Genomic DNA, 24,259 nt, shown 5'->3' with positions numbered 1-24,259 from the left:
AAGTTACCAGTGTAAATGTGCCTCTCTTTAATGTAGTGATTTGTGACATTCAGAGTACTCATGGGGAAACCTGTATATTGCTGTGTGGTGGTACAGTTTGTGCATGTGCATGTCAAGACATTTGTTTACCAAACACATTCATCTTACTGACCGAGTGGATATCTACAGGCAGCAAAGTAATCGTATTCCTATTGTATAAATAAGCCATCCTTCCTCTGAGCACAGATTTGTTGCATGTACTCCAGTGTTATTTAGCATGTCTGGTGACATGCTACCTGTTTACCTTCTGCCATTTAACATGTCTTTCGGCAAACTACCTGCTTGTTCCACTGTCATTTAACATGTCTGATTATGTGCTACCTATTGCAGTGATCTAATGCATCTTGCAGCACTGCTTTGCACACAAAGTCCATAACAGCCAGATGACATGGATGCTAGCATAAAGATGGCAATCACAAAATATGCAGGACTTTCTTTGAAATGCTTAGAGCAACACATCACTCTACAGAAAATATAAGGCACTGGAATGTCAAGTTTACAACACAATGCCAGCTTGTAAGTGACATTGCTATTAGCGGCAGTCTTACAGAGCATGATGCAGCGCTGTACTGATGTGTTTTTGGCAAAATGCATCACAGATGAATCATAACAGCTACCAAGATAATATCTCCTTTGCTTCTTGTGATACTGAGTTCTTTGCAGCTGCCATAACACACTGGATGAGCAAAGCATAGCAGTTGTTTTGGCAGGAAGGAGACAAATCCAAAATACAGAATTGATTGTAAGTAATATCACTTCAGTCAACTACTAACTAATCTTGTCCAGCAGTGAAAATGCAAGTTCAGGATACGGTACATGAAATACTCCATAAAATATTAACTGGCTAAGCTAGACAGATCAGATGTTTGTGATGAAAGGTTTTTACATGGAAGGCAAAGCACCCATACCACCCATGAAGAGGAATATGCCTTCTGAACCCACTAATATAACTATATCTGAGGTCACTAAAGCTTAGGGATAAGTAATATTTCCTTTCGTCTGAAGGCTGTTTGGTCTGTCAGACTTGATCATTGGAGCTTTGATGAACCAGCCACTGATCAGCAATTGTCACTGACACTGCAGGATTTTCTGTTGATATCACTTTACCACACAGCAGTATATATCTGCTTGAATGATATAGCATATATCTGCTACAACTTCATCAACAGATATCGATATATTTGTTTACTGAGACTATAGTTCAGCTTTGATCACACATCAAAAGATTTATGTAATCACATGGTATTATCACAAATGCATTGGCCAGTGGTATGTATATTTGAGGTGTACCTGCAGTACCTGTAAGCTGTGTTAAAATCTGTATGCTGTATGAGTACTTCTGTGCGTGTCAACTGCACGTACAAGGTTGCTGGAAGCATAGGGCACATTCATTTAGACTATTTCATTAAAGACAATTTAAGTGAAACCACATAGTGCGATTCAAACAAAATGATAATCACGTCACTGAAAGATGGATTTAATGAAAACATCCCCACCCCCCCTAAAAAAAAAAAATAGCTATACATGTAATATTAGTTATTACAGACGTAGAGGTCATTAACCCTTTACAGGAAACAGTACCACAAACCACTCCTGTTTCTTACCCTAGTCTTAACCCTTGCCTTAACTGTAAATTTACATCTAAGTCTTAACATGAAACCTTAACCTTGACCTCATCTCTGACTCTAAAGACATTGACTGCTTTGGTGATCTTTTTTTTTTTTAAATCAATCAACTGGCCTTTCAATCAGTCTGGAATTCAGCTTAACCAAAATTGACAGAATAGTATTGAGGAAACATCTTTCAATAAAATATATGTAATGAAATAACCATGAGCCTGTTATGTACACTAAATCTACAAGAATAGAATCTGTAGTGACCACTGTGATGGATGACAACCACACATTCCTGAAGATATTTGCACCTGACAGCATTTAAATATTTGCTGTTTTCTGTGTGCCACATCCCACTGCATGTGTGTAATACTAAAAGGTTACTGACATCCATTTTGAGAGTATGTAACTACTTTGTTATGATCAGAGAACTATTATTGTATTTATTTGTAGTACATGGGGCATTACCTGCTCTATGATTTACCAGTTTGAAAGAGAGAGACAGAAAGTGGAGAAGATCCAAGCATTTTACAGCTTTGAAAGCTGTACCACACCTAGTGCAGCCACACAAGTCTTTACAGTACATGACATTTTAGCTACTTCATCACGCTACAAAACAGAGAGAACATAAAAGAAAAGAAAAAAAAAGCTGTAGGAATACAAAGTATTCTGTAAGAGTTACCTCACAATAAAATGGTATTTAATGAGATGACTATACATCATTTATGAGTACTATGTTTATTAAAACTCTCACCAGGCTAGGCCCGCAGCAGCTTGGTTTTCCTCCGTAATGAATTTGGTTAACTTCTTCAAGCGGGTAACACAGGCTATTAACATTGGTCCTGCTGTTCACATGGCATGCCTTGACTTGGCCAAGGCATTTGAAACCATCCTTATTCCTTGCATAATTAGTAAGCTTAATGAATTACAAATAGATCCCTGTGCAGTAAGATGGATAGTAAACTGGCAAAAAAGACAGTACCCACATAGTGCGGGTTGCAGGTTCCTCATCAGGGCTCTATTTTTGATCCTCTTTTGTTCTACATTTACTTTTCTGATCTCCAGACCATGAACCAAAACCTCTGCCTAACCAACTGTGCAGATGACTGTAAGCTGGGTGTCACTGTCAAGTTCTTCTCTGAAGCCCATGCTTTTCAGCAGGAATTTATACTCAAAAATACCTGATGTGCTAAAAAGGACTTAAATTAAATGCTAAAAAGTGCAATATTGTCACATTTAGTAGACAGCCCCCCCCCGCCCCCCCTCCCACGCAGAATACAACATCAACAACATCCCACTCCAAAATAAGAATATCATTAAAGACTTTGGAACTTGAGAGGATAATTCCATCTTCTGCAATTATTATAACTGAATTCATGCATACAAAATTAGGTAATGGTACTGTTCATTATAAAAGGCAGAACATTACTGTAAGTGCAGATTATCATTTTTTCACTGTACTAATTAAATAGCAAGCTGTTAGTCTGACTCTGCTGAACATGTGAAGACTGTGGAATTGACTGTGTCTCATGATTTATGTCTTACCTGCACATAATTTTGTACAGAGAATTCTAGCTTTAGCCTGTGCTGTGATGTAACGGGATGAAAGCCTGACTACAGCCCATGTGGCCTGAATTTAAAGTATGTCTTGGGCACTTGATGGCACAGGCATGGATGATGGGCATGCTTATCCAGTGGAGTGGGTGCATGTGCCCAGATGCACCCTCATGGTTGATCCTTAGTGGAGGCCATGGGCATGCAGGGGCATTGTCCTTAGTAGGTAAGGCTGTGGCTGTCACACATGCAACAGTGTAAGCAATACACTAGTGTAGCACATTGCACAACTTTGCAAGGGACTGGATTCTTAGCAAGAAAAACACTCCTCTGCAACAATAATCCACTGCCCAAGGATGCCATTGATGTTTTCACTGGCTCTGAACATGGGTCATAGTTATTCCAGTGGACGCTAGTTAGGTTCAATAGATGCTATGAATGAGTGCAGCTGATAGTCAGCTGCAAGAAGCCAAAAATGGACTTAAAAAAGAGAATTATAGGTTTACTGGTAAGCTCTCTCTACTTCCATACTGTCTGGCTTTATATACTGTTCTTGCTACCATAATGGTCCTTAGTTTCCTTGGAGAATTTTTAGTATGAATGCTCTGTATGTTTTCTTAGAATGTAGCATTACATGGTCATAATTATGAAATGGGTAAATATGCATTTCTTTCATTATTATTTTGTTTTTCTGTTGCAGTATTGATTCAGCAAAATAAATTGGATAATGTCATCCATGTGATATAACAGCCTTTGCATGTGTAGAGAAGGTCTTCTGAAAATGCATTTTCTGTAGTTGGAAACCAATGTTTAACATACATTCAGTAAGCTTGGTATTGAAAGTATAATCATTACAGTCAAAATACTTTTCTACCTGTCCATTCAAGATAGAGTTTTATAATCCAGTTTGCTGTAATATCTTGTGTATTGGTGAGCCTTTTTATTCAAAGTCGGGAAGACATCCTTAGGATCGTAGCAGATATCAGTGTCTAGAGTCTCACAGTCTGGGAATGAATTGCACTCATCCAGCATGAGTCATGATGAAGTCCATTAAATTTATCATGATAATATAATTCACAATAAACAGAGGAATTTTGGAACCGGGAGATATCAGTGGAGGTCTTTATGTAAATATTGAGAGATTATGGGTAGAATTTTCAACAGACAGTCAAAATGGCACCTGTTAAGATGCATGGTAGTGTATGGATTTTTCTTATTTGTTACAAATTCTCTGTTCTTTCTGGCTTTGTATAATTTTAAGGTTGACCTTCTATATATAATCTTTATATGGATGTTGTGGCCTGGGCATTTGAATGGTGGCTGTCCTGATCTGAAGCATAATGTGACACATTACTGTTGCATCTGGAATTTTGAATTTCTTTTGTTTTTCTGTCTTCAGATATGACTTGAGTGTAAATATTGTCAGTCAGCTGAAAATAAGTTGATGACCCCATTTGGATCTCTGTTTATTTTCCTTAATGTAACTAGACTGGGAAGCAAAGCTCTTATAGGGGGCAGGAGATCGAGTGCTGGAAGCCATTACTCTGCGGCAGCTGATCAAGTTCCAGACCAGCAAACATGATATGATGTGGGAAGAAACCCAAACAACTACAGGGAGGACATGCAGACTCCACATGGAAGGCACCCCTTCCAAGGATTGAACCAGAGACACTCTTGCTGTGAGGTGACAATACTAACCGCTGCACCACTGTGGCTGCCTGTGCACTCTGGCACTATGGACTCTGTACTGCGCTGTTGGCTAAATTGCATGTCCAATGAATGAGAACACTAGTCAGTTTTATACCCTTTATGTTTCCATTTACCCCTTATGTATGGTGCAGTAATATTAGACTTGATTATAATCGGTTTAGTAGTGCCAGTGGAACCCCCCCCCCCTTTGAATTGGGCTAGGGTCTTGACTGCATAAAATGTATTTATGTATTTTATAGATAGCTGTGTTGGTAACAATAATGTCAGTACACTTTATTGTCAAGAATTGTTAAAGTCCCTTTCTCTTCCTTGTAATGAAACCTTTCAGATCACCATACATTAATCATTCAAACTGATCATCTCAAAGTATGTTTCCTAAACTGAAATGTTTTTTACCAGCCTTTGCCAATATGCAAGGCTTGGTTATATGCTTAAATATGTGATTGTTTTTTTAGAATTCCTTGTACATATGCACACAGTTATATATTATAGGACTCTTAATAGTTTACTCCATACTAAATTTTTTAACATGGATCAAATATTTTGGTACCTTAGAGGCAGGAGGAATTATTTATCTGTTGGATTAGTGATGCTTCACAATGTGATCAAAATGCTGAAAATTTATACAAACATGCTGCTGAAGCTTTCAAGTTCCACATATTCTTGCTCCTTCATAGAAAAAACTGCTATACCCTAGATACATTTAAATTGCAGTTTTTTTGCAGTGACACACATAGCATATGAAATGTCCTGTGAATTTAAGAAACAAGATATTACTGTCTCATCTAGACTTTGAACATCATTCAGGCAAATGAGTTAGACAGGAACTTACCAAGCATTTTGCCCTATGCGTTTTGCCTCTGTACCTGCCAGCCATCAACCTTTTTTCTGTTAGCCTCATCCAGCTTGTTCTATATCATTGACAACATGGCCACTGATTTGAGAAAGGTCAGTCTGGAGGGATAATTGCTTTAATCCTGCTGGCCGTAAACCAACTGATTTCCATGCAACCCACTAAATGAGTCACTAGTCCGCTGACACTGACCATCTCATCAAGTAGCCCAAGGGCCCAGAGTAGCAGGGCAGTATCATCATTGACCCCCCACAACCTTAAAGCCCACCAAGTGGCTGCTCACTTCTTTGCTGCCGACATGTCCCTGATCTCTATGAAGATCTGCAGTGAGACCTTTCATATATACAGACATTGGGGCATTTCTCGTAGACTGTCACGCCACTACTGGTGGCTGATGTGAGTACTTGTATCACTGTGATGGCCTGCTGTGCCCTGGCTATGCACATGCTTGCTTCCACACTTACGTGTGTGAGAGCTACTATCAGCTGCTTGGCAGTGCTAATCCCATGTTCCCAGTACTAGTGCTGCTTACCAAGTGCATCCACTTCTGTGAGGCAAGTGAAGCTAAAATAATCAGTTCTTCTTCTCCCCCAGGATGGGTAAGCCAGAATCAGTACCCAAGCCATTACTCAAACTGGGGTCCTCTAGGTTTTAGTCAAGGATTTATCCCGCTATGCACAGAGCAGGACATTACTTATATTTTTCTTGAGCATTTTAGCTTCTGCAGTGCTCAAGTGTTTTTCAAATTTGAGTCATCTATATTTCATTCAGGGTTTCATTCCTTTATGCCACAGAGCAGAATATAACTTTTATTTCATCTTTAACATTTTCAAAACATCTTTGCAAAATTTTATATGCAAATTCGTCTCCTAGTACTCCATTAAACATTTTGATGTGATTGTATAATGTTTAACCTGTAGCAAACCATCTTCTGAGCAGGAACAACTTCTTAGAAATTTCTTTACTACTATTGGAGTAATAGTAACTATAACAGCAATGATCAATTTTTTTAAAGTACAAAAAGTTGTCGGAATTAATTTTTCCTGTAGAACTGTGTAAGGTATTCCATCAGAAAATGATACAGCTTTATGTAACACCTCTTTATAAAAATCTGTAGCAAAAAAAACACTTTGCTTCCCAAGTGTTGCCTGAAAACTGTTGCTATTACAGTTATTTTAAAATCTTCTAAGAAAGCTAGACAGTTTAGTTCTGATGTACCAAACTGTGTCTTATTATTGATTACAATGACTGACAAGTTTAGAGTAACAGTTAAAACTAAGCAAAATTTTTCATCCCAGTTAATCCTGATGTTGTTGTTTCCTGCCTTTCCTGTTAAGTGGTATAGACTATTTGTAGGCTTCTGAGCCCCCAAGCCCTTCTGTGTTGGAGGGAAGCCTTCTAGCTTAGTTTTTTTTTTCTTATAACTAGCCAGTTTTCTAGTTTCTGCACTCAAATCTGTTTCTTTGATCTCAGCACTTGTTCAGAAAAAAAAAAAAAAAAAAAAAAAATTCATCTGCTTTTACTGTACTTGTGTTTCTACCTACTTTTTTTTACTTTTGCATCATCTTAAAAGTACTCAATTGTATTTATTACTGCTTGGTGTAACTCATTCTAAGCCTTTCGGTTTAAACACTTGGGCTTCGGACCAGTTGTTTTGCACTGAGAGGGTTTGTGGTCTGCACTGTAGTGGCAGAACAGGTAGCTTACATCCTTCTAGGTTGGGAACTGCTGATTGAGGGCTCAGTGTCTGTTATTCTAAAAGTGTATTAATTCTGGTTTAAGCACTTGGGCTTTCAGGCCAGTTATTTTACATTAAGAGGGTTCGTGGTCTGCACTCTTGTGGGAGGAGAGGCTGGACTCTGCCCTTCTGAGCTGGGAATTTCTGGTTGAAGGCTTATAGTGCATGCATATCTGAACTGCTTCTTACTGAAGTTGGTGCGCCTTGTTTGCTGTGGCATAGACTGGATTCGGGCCTGCTGGATCTAGCTTTGTTTGTATAACTTGAGCACTAACCCAGGCATTCTCTAAAGTATTCAATTGTATTTATTACTGCTTGGTAGTAACTTGATTAAAGTGTAGCTATCATTCTAAGTCTTTTGGATTAAGCACTTGGGCTTCAGACCAGTTGTTTTACATTAGGAAGTTTTGTGGCATGCACTGTGGTGGCAGGACAGGTAGCTTTCATCCTTCTAAGTTGGGAACTGCTGATTGAGAGCCCAGTGTCTGTTATTCTTAAAGTGTATTAGTTCTGGTTTAAGCACTTGGGCTTCAGGCCAGTTATTTTACATTAAGAAGGTTTGTGGTCTGCACTCTTGTGGGAGAAGAGGCTGGACTCTGCCCTTCTGAGCTGGGAATTTCTAGTTAAAGGTTTATAGTGCCTGAATATTTGAACTGTATCTTACTGAAATTGGTACACCTTGTTTGCTGTAGCATAGACTAGATCCAGGCCTGCTGAATCTAGCTTTGTTTATATGCTTGTTGTTTGTTTGCTTGTTATTTCCCTGGAACGCTAATTCCACCTAATACGGCTTCTCAGCTTCTGTGGATCACTAGTGATATCTGCATTGCTTACTGTACTTATTTCCTTGTTTCACTTGAAAGAAAGTTACTGTTTGTCGTTTTGCATTTAAGTTACCTGTAACACATTGCACTTAAGTTACCTGGCACTTGCTCACTAAAGCAATTATATAAGTCAGCACTAAAAATTAAAAGCACTACACCCTCACTCCCCACTGGCCCTGGTTTTCAATTATTAAGGAATTCCCAATATTATTCTAGCATGTCCAAAGGTCAGTTGTCAATCTCCTCTCCGGTCCAGCTGGTGAATCTGGGAATCTTGAGGCAATGTTACAACTGCCTCATGTACACAGACAACCCTCTCCTCCTCCCAACAAATTCCAACACATGTGAGAGATGCAACCATATAGCCAAACTGGAGGCTAAGCTCTCTCAACTCAGTACTGGCATAACCAGTCAGGAGGAGAAGGAAACCACACTCACAACAATTCCAGTCTCACATAGACCTACCACGACAGCAAACCAAACACATAATCACACAAAAACATACTCGGAGGCTCTAAATAAAGATCTGCCAAAGCAGCAGAGACCCCCAAAGCAGACACCCAAGCAGCCGCTACCCCAAAACAAAACACGTGCAACACATATCTCACAAAGCCAGTGTGCCAAACAGTCACAGCCCTTAAGACTAAACAACACACCTGATACACTTGTAATAGGTGACTCTATCGTCAGGCACACTGACGTCCCGCTCACCAGGCTGAACAAGGAGAGGGTCATGGTGAGCAGCCTGTCGGGCGCTAGGATCCGCCACATAACACAAGCACTCAGGTCACTCCAAGGCAAGTACAAATATGACTCAGTCATTGTCCATGCTGGTGTGAATGACCTGAGACGTACCTCCCTGGACTACATGAAAAGAGACATAAAGGAGCTCTCTGAGCATGTAGCCCAGGCCGGTATGACCCTGACCTTGAGTAGCATCTTACCCTCACCAAAAATGATGCCACAATATGAAGACAAGATGATCACTTTCAACAATTGGCTTAAGTACTGGTGTCATTCAAAGGGGATCCAATGCCTGTCAGCTTGGGATGATATGCTCGACAAGCCACGATGCTTCGCTAGGGACGGCTTGCACCTGTCACCCCTGGGCTTTCGGATATTGGCAAAGGCTCTTGCTACCCCCATAGTGCCTTTTTTAGGCAAGGCTCAAAAGACAAACCCACCTCCATAGGTATCACAAGGGATAAGAAACTAAGAGTAATGCTACTCAACGCCAGAAGTCTAAACCTCAAGATGCACGCACTCGAAACTCTCCTTAGCATGGAGAACATCGATATCTGTGCAGTAACAGAAACCTGGTTCAGGGCTCCTGAGAGCACCCCAGCACTACCAGGTTATACCTCATACCATGCTTTTCGTCCCCAAAACTTGGACCGAACCACAAAAGGAGGGGGAGTATCGATATTCATCAAAGATACCCACACCTCCAGGTTGGTGGCAAAGCACAAAGCATCAGAGACTATCCATGTGCAACTAACAGTGGGTAAAACTGCCTTCCAGTTTATAGCCTGCTACATACCACACTCCCAAACCCAGGAATCCCACTCGGCCTTCCTGAGAACACTGGAAAATATGAAGGTCTCTTCAAACACCATTATATTGGGCGACTTCAACTACCCAAACATAGACTGGGAGCATTACTCTAGCTCCAACACTCTAGCCCAAAGGTTCCTAGAATTTATAAACTCAAATGCTATGGAACAACTTGTTACCGCTCCCACAAGAGGGGAAAACATACTGGACCTGATCATCACCAACATGGGGACTCTATGCTCCAGACCAGAAGTGTATCCCTCACTGGTAAGATCAGACCATAAACTAATCTCACTGGATATTCACATCCCGACCCCACCCCCTGCCCAGAAAACCACAGTGAAAAACTTCTCTAAAGCAAATTTCACACTCCTCAAAACTGAGGTGGAATCCTTCAAAGCCCCGGCCTGTGGAAAATACTGCCCAGACCACAGAATCCTTTATAAACGCATTCTATGAACACCTTCAGGAATGCATGGATCATGCGATCCCAAATAAAACCAAGACCCAATCCTCCAAAGGCAGACGTCCTGTCTGGTGGACCCCAGCCATAAACAAACTATACAATAGAAGGAGGAAGCTACTAAATGATAGAGCAAAATCCCAAAAAGTGAAGGCATCACTGATCAGTATTAGCAAAAAACTACGGGCACACATAAAATTGTCTAAGGCCAGCTTCGAGAGAAAAATTGCACAGGACACTAAGGATAATCACAAGGCTTTCTTGAGTTATGTTAGGAACCTGGGTGATAATTCCCATATATGCTCAGAATTAGTCCAAAATGACAAAAAATACACCGAACCCACAGACATTGCCAACATCCTAGCTGACAGGTTCAGCAAACTTCTCCCTCCCCACCAAAAGGGCAAATATCTATCCCAGCAGAGTGCTGCCCCCCTGACATCTCAGATGCTCAGGTAAGAGCCGCCCTCTCCAAAGCAAAAAACACAGCATCAATGGGACCAGATGGTGTCCGGGCTCGCCCTACATGAACTCCAAGAAGAGCTAAACCCAAACATAAAACTACTGTTCAATCTCAGCCTTACTACAGGATATGTGCCCAAAGAGTGGCGTACAGCATCAGTGGTCCCTCTCCATAAAGGTGGTGCCTCAACGGATCCTTGAAACTATCGCCCCATAAGCCTGACTAGCTTGGTCTGCAAAGCTATGGAAAGGATCATCATGGACCTCATAAATAAAGATATTGGGGACCTACAAACACTGGATCCTACCCAGTTCGGCTTTGTTAAGGGCAGATCCTGCCTCTTAAACCTGGTTGATTTCTTTGAAACAGTCACCAAGTCCATTGACGAGGGGAAGATGGTCCACACAGCCTACCTGGACCTCGCAAAAGCCTTTGATACAATACCCCACTCAGGCATTATAGATAAGCTCACCAGCTTAAATATAAACCCCTATGTCACTAGATGGATTGCAAACTGGCTCAAGGACAGAACCCACATGGTTAGAATTGCTGGAGCCATGTCAGACTCCAAACCAGTTACAAGTGGTGTCCCACAAGGCTCAGTCCTGGGACCTCTCTTGTTCGGTATATATTTCTCGGAGGTACAGGCCAACACGGAAGGACTGTGGCTGACCAAGTTCGCAGATGACTGCAAACTGGGCGCCATAATCGACTCTCCAGCCGACACAAGCATCCTCCAAAAGGGCCTCATAGAAACAGACAACTGGTGCCAGAGCCATGGTCTCAAGCTAAATGCCAAAAAGTGTATAGTCATCCCCTTTGGCAAAAACAAAGTGCCCACAAATTACCACATAGGTGGTAATCCATTAAGTACAGAAGTAATTAGGGACCTGGGGACCCAAGTTGATAGCAATCTCTCATTTGACAACCACATGACCAAAGTGGTTAGAAAAACATTTTATATAGCCCACCTAATCATGAAGGGATTCACATCTAGATCAGGGGAGGTCATCGTGCCTCTTTACTCATCCCTCATCAGGCCCATAATTGAGTACAATGCCCCTTTTGGGATGTACCTTGCCAGACACCTACAGCAACTGGAAAGACCCCAAAAGTACCTCACCAAGAGGATCAAAGGGCTCAAACAGATGCCATATGCTGCCCGGTTAAAGAAACTCCAGCTCTACTCAGTGGCATACCGCCTGTTCAGAGGCGATCTGTGCCTGACGTATAAAGCCATGTCCAACCCGGAATTAATGGACATGCTGCACCTCAGAAAATCCAAATCCCATCGAGCTACGCTCGAGAGACTTGAACCTCAGCACTGAAATAAATAGGACATGCTGGAGGGACAGATTCATAACCCAGAGGCTCCCTTCACTCTGGAATAAAATCCCAGTCCAGGTTAGGCAGAGTCCCTCATTGACTCTCTTCAAGAGGAATCTTGATGAGTGGATGGGAGATCATAGGTTTACCCCGGGTATCACTTCTGTGTCACTGTTAGACAGAGGCACAGTATACTAACCTCGAAAAAGGGCATAGCAAAATAAATTTAAAATGGGTGGCGAAAGCCAAACACATTCTGGCTAGGCTTATAAATGCCCTAGGGCAGATAGCCTAGTATGAACCTATGAACCTATTAGTGTGGATTTTGAGGGGTTGGGGGTTGCTATAATGGTTAAGGAGTTTACTTCACAGACACAAGGCACAAAGTTTAATTATCACATGTAAAAGAGAAATTGTCTAAGTTTAAAGTAGCCCACAAGAGCAGGTAACCTAGTACTTACGTATAAACCTATTTTTCCAGCAAAACAAATGCAATATAATTACAATGTAATTTTAACATTGTAGAATCTAACTAAAAAGAAAAATGCAGCTAAGTTGTAATACTAAAGTTAGATCTTAAGCCTTTGACAATCCACTCAGTCTTAACAACAATTCTTTCTTGCCACCAGCACTGCATTTTGGTTAGGCAGGTGCACCATGAACACTCTACACACTTACAGGTGATAAGCTGCAAAACATGAATAAAAAATGTGTAACCAGCTCCCTATTATAGGTACATAGGTGAGTACGAGGCTAATGGCCCTGCAGCCTTTACAAGCCTAGCCTATAGGATTACCCTGGCATCGTGCCACCCAACATTAGTTCCCAGTGCCTCTGTCTAGTAGAGCCACTGCAGTGATCCCTGGGGTGAATTTTCTATTTCCCACTCACTCAGTAAGATTTCTCTTGAAGAGGGCCAATGAGGTGCTCTGTTTGACATGTATGGGAAGTCTGTTACATAGCATGGGCAGTCTCTGAGTTATGAACCTGTCCCTCCAGTATGTTCTGTTGATTGTGGTAATGAGGTTGAGGTCTCTGGAGCATGTGGTGCAGAGGGATTGGGATTTCTTTAGATGTAACATTTCTAACAGAGCTGGGTCAGACATGGCTTTGTAAGTCAAGCAGAGATCACCTCTAAGTAGGCGATATGAGACAGAGAATAGTTGGAGATTTTTGAGTCTGTCCATATAGGACAAGTGTTTAAGGCCTAGGATCATCTTTGTGAGGTACTTTTACTTCAGTTGTTACAGGTGTCTAGTGAGGTACGTGCCAAATGGGGCATTGTACTTAATGATTGGCCTAATGAGGGAAGAGTAGAGGGAGACAATGACCTCTTTCTTCCTGTATGCAAAACCCTTAGTAATGAGATGTGCCACATAGAAGGACTTTCTGACCACAGTGGCAATGCGGTGGTCAAAAGAGAGGTTGCTGTCAACCTGTGTTCCCAGATCTCTTATGATGCCTTCTGTCTTCAGCGGACTACCATCAATGTGGTAATTCATGGGAACCAAGTTTTTTCCAAAGGGGATAATGACACATTTTTTGGCATTGAGCTTAAGGCCATGGTTCTAACACCAGTCGTTGGTCTCAGTGAGGCCTTTCTGCAGGATATCAGCATCACTTGGGGAGTTAATAATAGCTCCCAACTTGCAGTCATCTGCGAACTTTGTCAACCAGAGTCCCTTTGTGTTGGCCTGGACTTCAGAGAAGTAGCTACCAAACAGGAGAGGACCCAGGACCAAACCCTGTGGGATTCCACTCGTGACTGGTCAGCAGTCTGACTTAGAGTCAGCTACTTTCACACTGTAGGTTCTATCTGTGAGCCAGTTTGCAACCCACCTAATGATGTAGGGGTTGATGCCTAGCTTAGTGAGATTATTGTCCAAGTTTCCCACAACCTCTTTTTAAATGTCAAGTAAGAGGAATTATCTCTACAGCATTACAGTTGTTCACAGCCTTTCTAACTAACAGGCACTGGAAAGTTCAAATAGCATGCACTTTATTCCCTTCAACGTCTCTTCACAATGGAGCCCTGTAGGGATTAGTTCTACCCCATACAGTTTTCTTATTCATTAGTAACTCTCTTACTGATCTCACCCACATCCCTATATTATATGCTGATGAAATTGTTATTTTAAAATCGAGAAACCCCATTGGAAACATAAAAGTGACCTAAAGAATGACTTTCCACTACTCTCAATATGGGTACAGCATCATGACTGGATACTTCACAGCAAAACAACCAAAGCAGAACTGCTTGGAACCCCTCGAAGTTGACCAGAATTCCTCAAAACTGAACCATTCTCATAACAACCAAGAACCCATAAGAACAGCCCAATAATATAATACTTGGGCATCTTACAAGGCTCAAGTAAACTTCCAGTATCATATCCAAGTTGCAAGAATGAAACTGAAATCACAGTTTTCCGGCAAATGAGTTCTCACATTTCATCTCACCTGTAGAAAGGGTAGCCACAGGGAAGTAAGACTTTGTCCTGCAATTAGTATACTGAAGCCAAAAAATAAAAAAAAAAACTCTCCCAGCTGTAAATCTATACAATAATAGATGCATGTTTATAACCCTAACATGTCCAACAGAGTAGCTCCTTACTATCTTAAGCATAAGGGCCCACAGTTAAATAGAAGATCACCCTGCTAATCACATTCCTTGCCTACTGACTAATCAGTTCTATAGTCATTCCCCTTCTTCTGTGATAAACAAACAAGAGAGAACCCCACCTTGCAGTCTGAGATCCCTTACACCTTCTATTGCTAACCTGCAACCCTTTCCCCCAAAAATAAGATGAGATCCACTGACATCTCTCTCTTTACCTCCTGTTTAAAGCTTTAAATTCCTCACCCAGTAAAAACTCTCACATATCCAAAATTCTAAACAGAATTAAAAATCTACCTATATAGAGATGCACAACATAAATGCTTCCTAAATAGGTGAATCACATAAAACAAACCACATAACAAATGTGTATGACTACTTTCACTTTGTTTTCTACTCCTAAAGGAAAATACAGAACTTTCCCATTACTATCTTCTTACAGTCTTCTTCCCACATTTCCCTCCTTATAACTAACTGCTATGCCTCTGTTGTCTTTAGGCTACTCCCTTCTTTCACCATGAATACATTCCATCCCATTAATGTATATATTTCAAATGAAAACAATGACTGAACTTTACATATGTTGCATAACTTCATCATAAACATATAATTTATATAACTGTATTACTAAACTGCATATTTTTTTATTTTTTCAGTCAGTGTTCTTTTAACAATTATTTGTCTTACATCTTACAGAACCTGAAAAAGATCCACTCTGACCAATGTTCTACCTTGGTGAACAAGCGAATAAACAAATAAATAAATAAAATATAATAAATAATGCTATTCTGCCATGCATCATTGAACTGTTTCAGTGGTTTGGATTTTGTGAGTCCCCTTTACACTTATGGTGGTATTATTTCTGAGGATTCGTTTTTACATGCAATGTTTGTACCGTGGAATCCTCATTCAGGTTAAAAAGGGAACTCAGCAAGGTTGTTTAGTTTTGTTGCGCATATGCAGTACTAATTTATGACCCTGTTTGAATAATGTACCCTTATCTTAACTGTGAACACGTGGAGTAATAACTTTGTAAACCCCTCTGTTACTGTTGCTTGCTTTCTTTCTTCCTGCAATAAAAAAGAGCATTGCAATATTTCAGTTATGTTGATTTCCTTAAATATTGTTCAGAGAATTCTTAAACAGGTGTGTTAGCAGGGCACTGTGTTTGGTCATTTGACTGAAGAATCAGGAGTAGAAGAATTAATCACGTAATAGTAGTAGGGGTCCAAATGTTTGAGAACAATACAAAGAATTAACTATGTCACTGATTTCTTATTTGAAGAAATCTGTCAACTTCGATCATGTCTGTATAGCAAACAGCAGTAGTTGCAACTGTTCCTAAAGTGTATGGCTTAAATTTCTTTTTAATAAGCTAATTGTTTTACTATAAATACATGGGCTGGCTTTAAAGTGTTTTCCATAATGTGCATGGAATCTTCTCTTGTTCTTTGTCTGGCATAATATAAAACATGTCTTTCCTGTTTCTGCAGAATTATGCTGCTATGAAATTGGTGAATCCAAGTGGATGAACACTGAAGATGATGAGGGCTGCAAACACGATGCCTTACAAGTCACATATGAAACTTGCAGTTACAAAGGAATGACAGGACAATCCACTCTTGTCAAGCACCAACATTATGGGACTCTTCAAGGACAATGTGACTGTAGCACTAGGGGTGGTTTTTACTGTAGCTTGTGACTTTCTACTCCCCAAATTATTATAGCAATGTTTAAATAACCGCAAGCAACATGTTCTTTACAATGCTCCAACTTCCAGACCACGGCTTATTTTGAAGTTGTCCTCTGTGTGGCTTGTATATGTGATTTGTTATTTGAAGCCTGGATCATAATAAATAGCAGGTAGTTTGGGATCTGTTTCAAATTCAGATTTTAAGGACCTTTTAGAGGTCTGTATCAGTGAACAGTCACCTGCCTACGCACTGCAAAATAGTGATGTGATAAGACTATCATATATGCAATTATCTCTTTTTAGAATGCAAAGCAAAATGGAATAGTACATTGTATTCAAATCCCTATGTAAGGAGTGATATAATCAATATTTACACTAAATCCAAATTTAGTGGTTGCTAATGTCCATATTGTAATGCAGTTGTTCATTTGAAATGCACATGCTTAATACAGTAACCACGTTCATTCTACTTGCAAATCTTTTGAGCAAGTCTAAAAATGTGACAGACAGAGATGAATTTTGAATTCTTAGATTTATATTTCCTACTGTTACCAATCATTCAGACATTTGTCCTGTTTTTTCAAGTAGGTAATTAGCTAAATAAGATGATAGCCATATCAGTATTATCTGTGTTTCATTGCATTGTTTCTGTTTACATTCAAGTGCAATTGAAACTGTTGTTAATGTGATAATAACACATAGTGATACTTTGAAGACTAACAGCAAGAAAATTTGTGGGATCACCAAATCACTCAGTATTACTATGGATATGTTCTAATCTACAAAAGTTGAGCTGATCAAGAATTTCCTTCAGTTAATTCATCATTTCTACAATTTCCAGGTAAATGTATTGGATATTTTTAATCCTTCTGCTGTTTTTTCCCCTAACAGCATCGCTGCCCTTAACATTTTGCACTCATTAAGGGCTATAACTCAGCACCTCAGAAACTGTTTGCTCAGAAGCCATTTTGATATAAAGTAAAATAACACAATTTGTTGATTTTTTGGAGGAGATAAACCCCCCCCCCCGCCTTTCTACATGCAAGGGACGTTAGCCCTTGTACCCCTGAAATGAATATAATCAGATACAAGGTCATTGTACCTTGGGGTAAGAGTAAACTTCTAATGCAGTAACCTTGTTCAGGCTGAGTGCTTTTTGGCCAAATGCAGAATATCAAGAACTTGGCAATTGTGAAATGCTTTAGCTATTGCATTATTTGTGATAGGAAATATTTTCTCAGATTACTACCTTTAATTGGCTTTTCATCAGAACCATGCACACAAATGTTTATCTGTAGAATAAAAGGTACCTTTTGTTGTTTAGTTTTCAGATCAGAAGTAAATTGTGTTTCTTTGAGACAATGCATACTGTAATGGAAACATGCAATAGCTAAATTGCTTCCCTGCAGTTGGTGTTTACCCTTGCCCCAAGGTACTGTAACTTGGGAGTTGATTCTTGTAAACTTTGAGTTCAGGGGTGAAGTTTGGGGAAGGGGAGGCTTGTGTTTTTCACAAAATGTCCTTTTTTCTCTCGACATAAATTCAAAGTGAGTAGTTTTGCTCTGAAGTCACAGAATGCAAAATAATTACAGCACCGAGAACAGTAATTTATAAATACAGTGTCGAATGTATTTAAACTTTTTCTGTATGTGTACAGCTTGGAACTCATTTGGAATTATTTCCTGTTTTTCTTGCGTTAACTTTGTTTTTAGATCAGACATCAGGGACAAATACCTTCATTGTGCAGCCTGAATGCATATCAGTGATGGATATCTTGTTTCATTGTAACACTTACTTTAATTTAGAATAATATGGTGTTCTTCATTTCTGTTTAGCAAGAAAAAAATCCCCAGGCTGGTGTGGTTTATTAAGTTTATACTACTCAAAAAATCTAAAGAATGCATTTTGAAGAAATGAGAAATTAAACATGTTTTACATGGCATTCTCCCTTTATGTGGAACAAGATGTCCTTTTCTGGAATGAGTTATCCATTTTCACTTGGGAGTAAATTAATATCTTACTTGAAATTTGATCAGCATTTATAAATTAGTTCTGAAAAGTTGCAACCTGTAAATTTAGTTGATATTAAAATAACGTATTTGTTTTATGAGGGATATCCTACTGTAAACCAAACCAACATTATTGTATTTGCGTGGAGGGTACATCCTAGTTTAAACAAAGCCAAAATATGCAGTGTTTGTTGTTGAGTACTCAGGTTACACAGCAAACTGCTTGCACCTTTGTTTACATTCTTGTCATTTGTGTTACCCAAGAGACTTGTTTCATGTTGCAAAGCAAATGATCACAGACTGTGGACTCAGATGTTTGGCGCAGAGAAGGACAATAACTCAGTGATTACAATATAAATATAGGCACTACATATGTGGCAGTATCATTTAATCATTTTAAAAGGGAGTCACAGTTCTTCAACTGTCACCACCTTAAAGCTTCTGTTGTCAGCCTTGCATTTGTCAAATACCCTAACACAACTTTTCATGCAGCGTATTGATTCCTGGTATTGTTATTGCTGTCTTTATGGTCAGTAGTATGCACCTACATAATTACAGTGTGTGCCAAGGACAACACATTCATGTAGCATGACTTATTCGTGTGAAAAAAAAAGTAATTTAGTGGTTGTAAATGTGCTAGACTGTATGGACCAACAAATAATTCATCTTGCAAAAGTGAACAAAAATGAAATCTGCCGTCAAGCATCCATGCCTCTGTGCTTATCTGGTATTCTCTGCCATATATAGCCCAGAGATGATGTACTCTTAGCCACCGACATGGCCTTAAATGTCATGTTTGGTGATTTATTCAGAGCCAATGTAAGTGTAACTACACTGACACCTATCAGCAAGGATCAGTGAGTGAACCAGGTTAAGGTACAAGCTACTCTTGTGTCCTTATGGTTAGGGACATGGCTTTGTATTTGCAGTGTTTTGAGTTTACTCCCTGAAAATGTAAATATGTGTATTGATTTCATGTTTTGCAGTTAGCACAGAGAGGTAATCCTTTGAGCTGCTAATGAGATTCTTCCTGTAGTACAAGGTTTGAGTCTCCCAGTCTCTGTTTGCATTATGTGTGACTGAACAAGTAACTTAACCAGACAGTGCCGTGTGACAGTTGGACAAGGCTTATCAGTGGTCTCCTGGGATTGCATGTCTGTGAGCCTAAACTACTGTGGTGTTATTGACCTGTGTCGATACAGCTCTAACCCTGCAAACTGAGTGAAATATTTTGAGAATGTAGCTGCTTTTTTGGCTGTAACTGTTCTGAAGATAAATAGGTACTACCTTTGATTATGGGCTGCAGAATGCCTGCAGGAACAAACATGATGAGGGTTTTCAGATCACAGTATATCAGAACAATATGTAGTATGCTCCATATTACAACAAATTAGGATAATCTCACAGCCATTTTTTTCCTGCTGTACTTTGGAAAACACGGTATGATGTATGAGAACAACTAAATGTGTTATGCCAGATATTGGACTGAGGGTGATACACAGACGCTTGAGCCACTTATGGCTGCAGTGTCTCTGAAGTCAGTCTTTGTGAAGATAAATAGTGAATATTGCAGATACATCCAATGTGGACAGGTATGGGTCTTGGCTTGTAACAAGCTGATTTCCTTCGGCATTGGAATGGTAGCCTTAGAAAGGGAAGAATAATGTCAGGGTATCTCCCACTTGCACAACTGCTTTATTTTAGTTTGATTATTTGACTTGTCAGGTGTTAAGTAATTGAAAACAGCAATAAGGCAGAACACTCCACTTCAAGTCAATAAAACATTTATTCGGTAAAATGCACAGTTAAAATAAGCTCTTTCAGGCCATATGCCCTTCATCAGATAATAAAACAAACTAAAAAGACCATTTTTAAATTACCTAACATCCTATCACATTTCAGTATTTTACCCTCCTTTTCTTAAGGATGGGTTTTAAAGGTAAATTAGCCTTATTGCTGTTTCCAGGGACTGATATTGTTTTTGGCAAGAACACCTTAGTGCAAAGAGATTTTTTCTTTTTTCACGTTTTGGTTGTGTTAAGTAATTAGGTTTTGCTGAGTCAAGGTTGGGAGAGTCATGGCTCATGGGAACTTTCCTCTATGCCTCCCATGTCTGTCAGTTAGCGCTGACCATCAGAGCATGAAAGCATGGTAGTTATCATTCTCTCTCTCGCTCTCTGTGTGTATATATATATATATATATATATACATATGTACATGTATGTATGTGTGTACTTTTTTGTATGTATACATTAGCTGTGATACAACACAAAATACAGTGAACACCAGATTGGTGAATACAATACCCAGCTGCAAATTAACATGAATAGACAAAGTCAAAAAACAAAACAAAAAAAAAAAAAGGTAAAAGTTGAAGAAAACCCATTCCATATAAAGAAACAAAGCATATTCTTTTTGGTGGGGCAAACCCCCTTGCACTCCACATCTGGGGGAGTCTTCTATATCTCCAGTGTACCAATTCCACGTGGCATCAACTTGAAGAAGGTACAAATCTTCCTAATGCAAAACACTGCCTGCAAACATTTCCAACTACATTGGTAGTGTGTCCCTATGAAATGTAAACTACAAGCATAACAGTAATGATGAAAGCATCAGGGTAAGACCCTTCAATACAACCAATCCAAAACATACTACTAAAAATGCAAACTCATATTTGTTAAAAAATAAATGCAAATCCAATCCCACTACACTCATATAAACAGCTGCACACTGAAAATGGCATTACCTCTCATAACATAATCCTGTATTTCTTACTAATGTGCATTTTCTTTCTCTCTCCACACTAATTTCCGTTTGCACAAATTAATTTTCAACCAAATTAGAGAAACCAAAACAAATCAGTGAAAATGTCCCGGGTGTAGACATACCTGAAAATAAAAGACAAGTGCTCAGATCACTGAGTATAATGAAAGCTTTAGTTAGTGGTTTCGTCTGCACATAGACTATAGACAAAAGTGCCAAGTAAAGTGTCCGTTGTACTCAGCGATCCAAGTGATTGTCTTTTAGTTTGAAATTAGAGAAATGTTTCTTGCTAAAAATCATTCCAAGGGACTGTATTTCAGGAAGCCACTTTATTTGTGAGTGTGTGTGTGTGTGTGTGTGTGTGTGTGTGTGTGTGTGTGTGTGTGTGTGTATGTATGTGTGTGTGTGTGTGTGTGTGTGTGATAAAATACACTTTATACAGATATATATACTTTATACATATATATATATATATGTATATATATATTATATATATATATATATACATATACATATATAGGCGTTTTTCATTACAATAGTAAATGGCTAATCTTGCTTTTTCCACTGTCATAGGCTTTATTAATTTCAGCAGTGCTACTAGACTGATTTCATCCTACATTTTTCATCTGTTCACTTCGACTTTTAACTGGTTTAGCACTTCAGTTCCCAAAGACCTATAGTGACTCCGTAAATGCAGTATATAGTAGCAGACTACTAAAAGGTAGATGCAACTCAGCAGGGAGACTCACCCCCAAAATTAGAAGGAATGCCAAAAGCTGAAGCTCGCTGAGGTTAAGTTAGTGGTATCACTTCAAGCTACTATATTCTGTATTCATTTAGTATTTATTTTCTTTTTTGTGTTGTCCATTTTTTAAGAACAGTTTGACAGTCATGTAGATCAGCATGTTTGTATACTTAAGCGTATACATCTTAATTTGTTATAAAATTTTTTTTTTGCATTTTATAACACTGTATGACAAAAATGTATGAAGCCAAACACAATGGTTATCTTGTTTTTTTGGAGGAATTACTGGCTGATGGCTTTTCAGACATTAAGCAGTCCAACCAGATTCTTTCACATTTGACTTAGCAGCACGTTAAGCTCAGTGTTTTGTGTTTGTGTAACAACAGAAGAACAAATGAGAAGGTACAAGGATATATATATATTTTCTCCGTTAAAGCAAGGTTCCATTAACTGAGGACTGACTTTGATAATATCCTCTGCATGCTTCAGTTCATTAAGTTTCTGAAAAGGAAAAAATAAACCGAAAATTTCTAAGTAACTGGTTTCCTTACAATGCAAACTGCCACCTGCAAACCATCTAGATGAGTGCCTTCTTTTTAAATTCCAGGAATTATTTAGCTGGGGGAAGGTACAAATGAGCTAACTGACCACTGATTTTTACCTAGATGGCAGAGTATGCAGGAGACAGGTCGGCATAAGTTGACTTAGTTATTTTCAGCTATTTACTGGAACTGTAATCTAAAGAATTCAGTTAGATTTATGTCAGTCACCATATTTTATTACAATTACTGTTCAGTCACCTTGTTCAAAGAGACTCTGCATTGCTGTCTGTTTCCTGTTGGGGGCACTGTTGGGTTACTTATCAGGAGCCCACAGCCTTCTAAGACAAAGCTTTGTACAGAGATTTTTGAAGTCTGCTCAATTTCTAATATTTATACTTGGTTTCTATTTTCTGTTGGTGAATTATATTGAGCATAATTTAGCTGGCGTTTTTCTGAAATCTTTTGGGCTGGCAGTTGTTCTGTAAAGTTCCCTAGTGCAATTTGAACAGCATTTCATGTGAAAAAAAAAATCTCATATGCCACAACATTGTGTTAGCTTTTCATAATGCTACTGTTACTATGCTGTATATCCTTTGTTAATGCCTTCATGCTGCAGTTGTATAATTGTAGTTTTGAATACCTTTGAATGAGCATTGTGTTTATTTATTTTTATGCAGCACATTTGTTATCAAACACTACACTGCATGGCAAGTAGAGTGGTAGCATATTTTTGAAGCCTAATCCTTTGTGGACCACATGATAATAGAGTAAATGGTACTGGAGAAGTAAGGCACAGTAAATCAGGATTTTTTTTTGCTAAAAGTAAATACTGCTTACAGAAAAGCAACACTAAAACTTACACTTGAGTGCACTTCATTAGTTATTATAGGTTACTTAAATCATCATTACTCTGGCAGATGTTCAGTACAATAGGACTTTTATGCTGACACTGCAAATAAAATTGATTTTGAACTATCATACAATGAGAACCCTGCATATCCTCTTGTGTACAAATGAGTGAAGTATGAAAGAGTTGAATGAAGTCTTCAAAATTCTGTGCAGTTCCCCCACTTTGATTAACTAGTACTTTGGCACACAGTTTCATTCAGACTTTGTAGTCAGTGACACATAGTGACAATATTTGCCAGGGTGGCCTACATATAAACTAGACACCTGTCACAGACACAGTCATTCAGTCAGCTATCAGGAGGGTGTCCTGTTAAGGCCCTGACATAATCTCCCATATCTCTGCCAAGCTTATTGTTATCCCTCTGCATACGAGTACTTCCACCCACATTGTAATGAGGGCTACTGTCACTAGCTTCATAGGCCAAGTCCAAATTTCCAGTTATGGTTGTTTCTCCCAAAAGCCTCTCTTTATATGTGGCAAAACAGCTGCAACCTCTGAAACCCTCCTCACTAGGGTAAGTGAGCTGATGTTTGCTGCCTCTTCCTTCTTTCCCTTGTTAGGTGTTTCATTACCTGAGCAGCTAGCTGAAATCAGGTCAATTTCAGTCATAATCACTGTTTTATTCCTGTACACCACATAGCTGGGCAACTGACTTTTATTCTTGGGCAACAAACGGAGTACAGTTTATATATATATTCTTAGTTAGAACCAAGAAATGCCAACTGGTAAGAAAAAATCCACGACACTGTCAAAAGACTCTCCAGCCGTTTATTAAACGTCAAAACATACCGAGTACGTTTTGATGTTTAATAAATGGCTGGAGAGTCTTTTGACAGTGTTGATATA

The 24,259-nt window shown here is 39.2% G+C and overlaps 1 protein-coding gene across 5 annotated transcripts in view; it reads left to right on the top strand.

The window, feature by feature from the left end:
• Positions 1 to 20,826, top strand: part of DYSF (dysferlin) — a 3,914,743-nt gene extending 3,893,917 nt beyond the window's left edge. For all 5 annotated transcript variants that reach the window (XM_044064060.1, XM_044064063.1, XM_044064061.1 and 2 more), the window contains one exon: positions 16,245 to 20,826. In XM_044064060.1, the coding sequence (XP_043919995.1) occupies positions 16,245 to 16,283 (39 nt within the window). In that variant the 3' untranslated portion in view covers positions 16,284 to 20,826. The remainder of the gene's footprint in view (positions 1 to 16,244) is intronic.
• The last annotated feature ends 3,433 nt before the right edge of the window (positions 20,827 to 24,259 follow it).

This window comes from Protopterus annectens, chromosome 2.part2, assembly GCF_019279795.1.
Source record: "Protopterus annectens isolate FY-2018-M chromosome 2.part2, PAN1.0, whole genome shotgun sequence".
Classification (NCBI taxonomy): Eukaryota; Metazoa; Chordata; order Ceratodontiformes; family Protopteridae; genus Protopterus; species Protopterus annectens.
Note: the sequence above shows the minus strand (reverse complement) of the source record. Positions and strands in the feature narration are given on the sequence as shown.